General features: G+C 33.3%; 1 protein-coding gene across 3 annotated transcripts in view; it reads right to left on the minus strand.

Moving 5' to 3' along the window:
* Window positions 1-5868: 5868 nt before the first annotated feature.
* Window positions 5869-8668, minus strand: part of FKBP14 (FK506 binding protein 14) — a 9816-nt gene continuing 7016 nt past the window's right edge. For 2 of the 3 annotated variants that reach the window (XM_011361713.2, XM_023531523.1), the window contains one exon: window positions 5869-8002. In XM_011361713.2, the coding sequence (XP_011360015.1) occupies window positions 7981-8002 (22 nt within the window). In that variant the 3' untranslated portion in view covers window positions 5869-7980. Of the gene's footprint in view, window positions 8140-8668 lie in introns of all 3 variants that reach the window. The other variant, XM_011361714.2, reaches the window with a different exon arrangement.

Below are 8668 nucleotides of genomic sequence, written 5' to 3' on the forward strand. Positions count from 1 at the left end.
CATATATATGTATATATTACCAAAAAAATGGCCATTATTTCTTCAAGTATTTTACCTATATACCCAGCCTCTCCTAAATTTAGATACTCCAATTACACATTTATTAGACCACTTGATATTGTCCCACAGGTCAAGAAATGCTGTCCTTCCCTCACCCTGCTAGACTCTTTACTCTCTGTGCTTTATTTTGACTAATTTCTTTTGGTATTTCTTCAAGTTTTCTTGCCTCTGAAGTCTCTAATCTGCTGTTGATTCCACTGGCTGAATTTTTATATCAGATATCTTATTTTCCATCTCTTGAAGTTCTACTTGGTTCTTTTTATATCATTCATTTTTTATATTGTATGTTTTCCTTTAAATCTCTGATCATATTTATTTTCTAATAGCTGTTTTAAACTTCCTGTATGCTATTTCCATCATTTCTGTTGTTTTTCAATCCATTCTTATTTATTGATGTATGCTCTGCTTCCTTGTTTCTTGTAATTGGTCATTGGATGCCAGACCATGGATTTTGGCAGTCAGTTACTTAAGAATCAGTTTGACCCATTTGAGGCTTGTTTATAAACTGTTTAGGACCACTCTAGGGTAGCTCTAATTCTGTGGCTACGTAGCCCTTCTACTAAGTAAGGTGTGACTCACCTAAGGGTTCTAAGGAATGTTCCGTGTAATCGATAAGGTGATTCTGGCTGGAACTTGAACAATTCCTGGTTTTGTATGAATTCTGGGAATCGTTTAGTGTATAGCTCCCCAATAGTTCTCTCCTCGGTTGTTTGCCCAGCATTGTGGATTTTTATCACACACATGCACAGATTCAGTCGAGGCCCCAAGGAAACCCTCAAACGAATATCTGAAGTTCTTTACCATTTAGTTTCCTCTTCTCCAGAGCTCTGCCCCACATATTCCGATCTCTGTTTCTTCAACCCACAAGACAATGGGGCTCTGTTTTGTTTCCCTTCTTTTTGCCACATACAGTTTAGGAATTACCTCCTAGTAGAAAGCTTGGAACCAAGTGTCCTGAGACAGACTCAACTAGACCTATTATTTTAAGAACTACAAAGTATAGTTCACTTATAGAACTTCTTCAGTATACTGATTTAACAAGAAACATTTATCAAACACCTATACTAGAAATTACACTATTGCTACAGAGACGAAAAAGGCATATCATAGCTTCGCCTCTCAAGAATTCGGAGGCAAGCTAGAAAATTAAGTATGGAAGTAATATATGTATATATTATATGTTCCTGTCGGGGTAACGTAAGAGTTATACATAGATAAATACACTGATCTAGCATATTGGGAAATGTAAACAAATTTAAAACATGATCATAAATGAGAGTTACCCAAATCTGGACCTTTTAAAAATGCTATTGATGACAATTTTGCCTTTTCTTCTAACCAATGTTATTGTCTAAAGAACCCTATGCGGTAATTTTGAGGAGCTTGAAGTATATGTGTAATTGAGAAATGCCTTTAGAACATTGCATACAGAGGTATTTTTCACCTAGTGCTTCTTCTAGAGTAAAATTGTAACAGGAGGAAAAAAGATGTTATTGGGCAAATCTCATGGGGATGAATGACAGACAATATTATGTGAATGAGACACTCACGGATGTGTAAGAATGTCTGTGTAATCGCCTTGTGTGTAATCTTAGGAGAACCAAAGAAAAGAGCTGACAGAAAAGCCATGGAAAGATGAAAAAGAAAAGCACTATGAGGTTTGTCAGCCACCTGCCTTAATCCTATGACAACCATGTTGAGGTTAGTTTTCCGAATTTGGTTACCATAGAAACAAATCTTTAGAATGCCCTCAAATCAATGTACAGAATTACTGCCCATATTGAGTATAGACCACACAGAGAGATTATAAATATTAAAATCTATTTTCAAATTATTTTTAGAATTTAAATGATCCATCAAGCCCTTTGGATATGTGATTTAGAAAACTATAAATTGTATTTTGTCAAAAGCTGTAAAATCCTATTCATTATAATTAGGAGATGGGTTTCTAAATTCAATTATTCAAATGTGTCATTTCAATGAATGGCTCCCATTTAATTTTAAATAAGGTAGCAGTTCAAGAACATTTTGAACCTAGATTTAGAAACAAATTATTATACGTGCATCACATTCACTGCCTCACCTTTAGGGGTCATTCATGGTTTTAGTCAACTGTACAGATCATTTAAAGGGAGTTTTCTGAGAGTTCATCTTGTGACATCAAAGAACAGACTAGAAGATTCTATGATCAGACTTGGGAGTTTCAACGTAATCCGTCCTTGCAGATGTTTACGCGTGTGGAAAAACTACATACCTCATGCTATGTAGTTTTAAAACAGGACTGATTTATAATATTTTGTGACACCTGGGGCACCTTTTAATAGATGAAAGCTAATTGAGAATTGCAAAAATTGAGCCTGTTATATCTGCAACTTTAACACTACTGCTCACTTGAGATAATATATGACTTTAAACACAAGTTACTATTAGTCATTTTCCGATTCTTGAAAGAAGTAACAAAGTGTGTCTAAATTGCCTTAGAAATTTTGTGTTCAATTAAAAGAAGATTTCCTTCATATGAGAGATTAAACAATGACTCTGCCTACTGAGAGAATGTATAAAATTTCTGACTCTAGAGAAAGAGAATTTTGTTTTGGGTGCTCTTCTGTTTTCTATGAAAGACGAGAAAACCAGTATTATTTTATTTTCTGTTGGATTAATTACCTGACTTTCAGAGAATTGGGAATAATCTAGATATATGAAGATATTTCAGTTTAAAAATTCCTGATTATTCTTTACTCTCTTTTCCAATGACTTTCTACTCTTAATAATAAACCAAGTTCTAGGTTTTTACTACTCTTATTATATCGCTTATATCATTGGTTCTAGCTTTTATATGTGCAAAGGATTTGCCTTTTCACATATATGATGTATATATGGGAAATCTATGAGCTGGAATCTATGTCTAATTCACTTAAATTTCAAAAAGCAGCTATTATATATTTTGAAAAAAATGAAAGCAGAAATTATTTTACTGTCATATGAATTTCTCAGATAATTGGTTTTTCTTTACCTTGAGCATAAAGAAAGGATTGAGTTTTAAGGATTATTAAAAATTTCTAGAATAGGGAAGTAAATAGAGAAAGTAGATTAGCAGTTGCTTAGGGAGCTGGGGGAAGGCAGGGAATCACTGCTAATGGGTATGGGGTTTTTTGAGGGCAGAGGTGATAAAAATGTCCAAAATTATGGTGATGGCTGCACAACTCTGTGAATATGCTAAAATTTATCGAACTATAAAAACAAAACATAGTACTATATATTAATTTTATTTAAAAAATACTGCACCTGGAAAAAGAAATATTAGAAAACAATTGAACATTGCCCAGCTCAGAGGAAAAAAATGAAACGATTGAGTTAAAAGAGTTTTGAAGAATTGTTGTCATAGAAGTAAAATGTTAGGGAAAAAAATCCAAGGAGTGGAGTTGATTTATTATTCAGTATTAATGTAAGAATCAATTCACTTTAGTAGGCTGCTTAATTTTCTTTAAAGATTATGATTCAAAACAGAAAAACCTTGAATACTACTGCATGAGGCAAAAAAAAAAAAAAAAAAAGGACATGACATTTTATAAAAGATTCTATGCCTTATAAAATTTAGCCAAAATAAAGCAAGGAAAAACTTAGGTGAGCAGCGTCAAGGAACATTGGTATGAAGAAGGCAGCAGAGAACAATTATGCTGCTGTGGAGAACTCGGGTAATTCCAGTAGGAATTTTATTGTATGATCCTTTTAAAATACTGTATTTTTCTATAAGTAAAATGCTGTCTCTTATTTTAAGGCAAATCTCCTATATTTGTACGACTTTTCTCTGTGGTTATTCTACACAAGTATAATTACCCATTTCATTGAATTTAGTTACAAATTTAAGAACCATTTTTTAAAAATCTAGAATGTCTCAAACAGAGCGTATTCTGCACAAAATAGCTACATAGCAATTCCAGGAGATATAATCACAACGGGAAGGAACCACCAACCAATATGTGGGTGAATGTTATAATGTTCCTAGTTTCTAACCAGAGGTAAAAATTAGATTGTTATATTAACATAAAATGCAGTATGCCACAGTAAGTCCAACAGATGAATGAGAAATGCTATAAGAAATCAGACTTAAGCCCCAAAGTGTCTCCTGACCCTTACTTCATTCTTTATATTAATGAAAATGGTCCCTCGCCACTTCAATTTGCATTGTGTGTGGAATTGTTTTTATTGCAACTGTTTGCTGAAGAGGAAATTCTCTTTATCCTAATGTGGAATTTTAAATTAATGAAGTGACTTATAAATTCCCAGAAATTCCCAAGTGGGATATAATTCAGCTGTTACTAGAGACCAAGGGAACAGCTGTCACTTTACTCTGAATTTTTAGAGTAAACCTCAGCAAACATCTCATATCATTTGTTTTTTGGTCATAAAATAAAATTGATGTTAGTCTAGCTCATAGGCACTTAGATGGGCCTTGCAAATGGTGGGCTGACTCATTCTCACTAAAGTCATCTATTTTATCCCAGAGGATTTATTAGCAGTACAGGAACACAAAGAACTTGAAAACAAAAGAATCCAGTGTGCTAGTGTTGCAGATTTTCTGGAATCTTCCAACTGCTTTTATCCTGTTCCTTAACAATAATCAATGTACTATATCAAAATGAGCCACTTAATTCCTTTGCTAAACTGCAAGCTGAAGGGGCAAAAACAATTATTGTTGGTTTTACATAGAGAACTACTAGGAAATTTTACCTGAATTGTTTAAGTGAAACACAGAAATGTGGGCAAAATACAGAATGACTCCAAATAAACAAGAGTAAAGTTTAACTGCACAGTAAAGACAAGTTTTCAGAGAGGAAAATTATGTATTAGAGAGCATTTCAATGACTATCTTAAGTACAAAACTTTATATGTGTATATATACACACACACATATATATGCACATACATATATACATCTATATTTTTAACATAATAGTTTTATTTTTTCTAAAAATCTCTTGACTGTATATTCTACAAGGGTGGGTTAAGGATAATTCTGGAAAAAATAACATAGAAGAATAATTTTGGGTAAGTCTGAGGCTCTTTTATTTTTTCTGGTAGGGTTAATACAATGATAATTTGCTTTTTAACAAAAAGGTGAGAAATTTATTTCTTTCTATAACATTTACCAAGTTCTTTTCTCTTTTCTTACAATTTGTAAACAACAGTGAGAAATTACCCACATATTCAACTCAGTATGGAAAGATAGCATGCTGATGTCTCAAATAGCATTACAGATGTTAAGTAATATCTGATATCATGATTAAGATGAGCACAAATTCATTTCCACAAGGAAAGATTCAAATAACTAGTTGCCCATCTAAATCAGAAATCATTATTTCTTATTATTTTCATGGCACCCCAGCATTTCATTTAATTACATAAGGTATTTTATAGCACTAATTTACTCAGTAGACATTAATCATCATGATGTCCACCTGTGACACACAAAATTACAAACCAAAACAGTGACAACTACCACCAAAAAACAAAGCAAAACAAAAACCACATACACTTTCTCCAGTATCAAAAATTCACTATTAAGTATTGCTCTCATTGCTCAAGGTTTAACGCTTATTTCAAAATCAATTTAAATCAAATCACAGCTTTCCTTACAATCCTACCTAAACAAAAAAGGTAATCAGAGACACATTCAAAGTGCCACTCTACCTCTCCCCCGTCTGTCCATCTTCCTCACTTAATTTTGATATGAAACCTAGAATAACAGTTGAGAAATCAATAAAGCTGCTGAAGAAATTGGTGTGAAAGAATTTTTCACAAAACAAATTATTTCCCAAATAAACTTTATTTTGAAAATAACACAACATAGTTCTATAAATTTAAATATGACACATCTAGCAGTATTAGTGAGTCAAATTATATACAAGTGAAGTCACAGTTCATGTCTGATTATTCCCACAAATGACAAGGTGCAAAGGGAAAACTAAATAAAAAAGGCAGATAACTTAAAAACAACCATAACCTAGTCACATGTTTTCATTCTATACTTGTGTCTAAATGTTTAGATGGGAATTGATATGAATTCACATGAGATAAAGAAATACGCTGCCTAAATAATCAAAATTCTTTTTACTTTTCATGCTGTACCATAGATAGCATCGTCAGTAAAGTTTATACAGAGTAGCACCATATGACAAGCTACTTCCTTTCCCCTCATCATTCAGCATAAGGCTTTCTGTATTGTGACTTCTAACTCCACCAGGTTGAGAAAATCAGCAGTGACAACTTAAGAGTTTTCAAGAGATAGCTGATTTCATCAGTAAAGGTGCTATATATGTTCTTCCCAAGAACGTTGTTTTAGTGAGGAAAATGTCAATATATAATTGGCGAAAGTAGTCTATATATGATGTAATAACTGTTCATAATTCACTTTTTAAAATCCAGAGGTAAATAGGAATGAAAGGACTAAGACACACACTAGAAACCTCACAGGGTTTTTGAAGTAATTCAGTGCCAACCCCAAGATTATTCAATGAAACCAGGGCCATTTCTGGATCATGGGGAGAAGTCTAAGGCACCAAAAATAGACAGTAAAGAGTCTTCAAAGGATAAGGATGCAGACACAAAAAACAGAGTTGACTGCGAGGAGAGTAAATTGAAGAGAAAATAAGACCCAATGAATTCAAAGAAAAATTTTACTTTTCAATTGTAGAGGGCAGTAAAAAGATATTGGACTCAGGGACTGAAATCTGGCTCCATTTATTAGCTGTTGATCTTGGTCCCCACAATCAATCTCTTTGAATGACAATTTTCTCACCTATAAAATAGGTTCATCAAGATGCACCAGCTTTTTTTCATAGGCTTCTGACCAATGAGAATCAAAGTTAATGGTGAATCTGACATCACTCTGTAAACGATAAAGGACTCTTCTCAGTAAATGAAGACTGGACACTTTTTAAAAGTATTAAGGATAAAGCCAAATCAAGAAAATATGATAAAATCTTCAATTTTTTGACCAGGATAGACCTTACTCAATAGCAGCTGCTGTGGGTCGGCCCTATTTCCTGATGAGCTAAAAATGGTAAAATTTTGATTGGTTTACCAATTTCTTTTATGATAGAGTGTTATTATAGTAAAATCCACTAGTTATCAACTTAAAAAACCAGGAAGGGTAATCTACTAGCCTTAAAAAGTAAACACAGACTAAATACGACTCTACCTGGTCTGCAATATTTTGACACATTTTATTAAGAAGAAACAAACAAATAAACAATTGGTCCTATTTATTATGATAGGCCAGTAGCCATCAGGAACCAAACCTTCTATAGCTTAAGTCCTAGGCAGCACGTATACACATTTATAAGTTACTAACTTTGTTAATCACTTCAGCATTGCACATATCCTCAAGTAAAGCAGTAACTGTTAACAAGTAGAGTGACACCACCATTCTCCTCTTTCCTCAAGCAGAGACTCAAAGGCAGTTACAGACACCTTGTTTCATTATAACACAAAAATAGTAAGCCTTGAGCTATTGCAAAAGGCTTTCCATTGTCGATATCTAATTTAGAGAAAACAGAGGGAAGCAAAAACAGAGAGTGCTGATTTGAGCTATACCTGGCTTGATGTTGGGCATGCTCCCAGCTGCAATATTTTAAAATTACAAGTAAGCAAGTAAAACATAAGACTTCCTACTTGAAAGTGGAAAATGGTCCAGAAGTCTTCTACTCAAAGACAAAAAAATTTTTTCTTCCCAATAATTCACCAGAAATAAGTGGGAACTTAGGAACCCTAAGGGGTTCTTCAGACAATATTCAGGAAAACATATAAAAATAAAAAAGCAAGAACAGAACCATGTTAAAAAAAAAAAATAAGCCTTTCTTTAAAGATGGTTGCTCTCCCTTTAAGGATGAATGCTCTATAAAATGGGCAGCTGTATTTCTATAACTCATCATGTTTATATGTGAATTCTCTGGCAGATATAAATCCATCTTTGTCTTCATCTTCTTTATCAAAAATATCCTCCACCAAAACATCATGATGACTCTCATTCACCACTGCACCATGCTTTTCAAACTCCTTCTTTAAATACACTTTAACCTACAAAATAATGAGACTCGTTAATAATTCTAATTCATAAGATATCCACATCAAGTCAATCAATGTCATAGACTGGACTGGTAGCTTATTCAATGATACGTAACAACTATCAAACAACTACTTTATGATGTATATCTAATGATAGTCAAAGAATCACAAGGAATTTTTTCCCTTAAAAATTGTTACTATACTCCACAGTAGAAACACAGAATATTGCTCAGAGGCAGAGATAAGGTTATATCATCTGAAAAACACCCAGTGAAAGCATACTATCCATTGTCAACCTGAGCCTAAATAAAGCTAAGCATTTGAAAGAGGGCTGTCTAATAATCCATTCAATTATCCAGATCATATATTCTAACAAAGGTCAGAATTCCAGACATTTCTCTTAAAATCAGATTAAATGATGGCATTTTTAAATTTAATTAACTGTCTGGGAATAGTACATACTGTGGACCTGGCTATGATCATGCCACATGCCCTTCCAGTCTCAGAAATTAAAGCAAAATCCAGAGTCTATTATGTGAAT

This window comes from Pteropus vampyrus, unplaced genomic scaffold (genome assembly GCF_000151845.1).
Source record: "Pteropus vampyrus isolate Shadow unplaced genomic scaffold, Pvam_2.0 Scaffold69, whole genome shotgun sequence".
Lineage (NCBI taxonomy): Eukaryota > Metazoa > Chordata > Mammalia > Chiroptera > Pteropodidae > Pteropus > Pteropus vampyrus.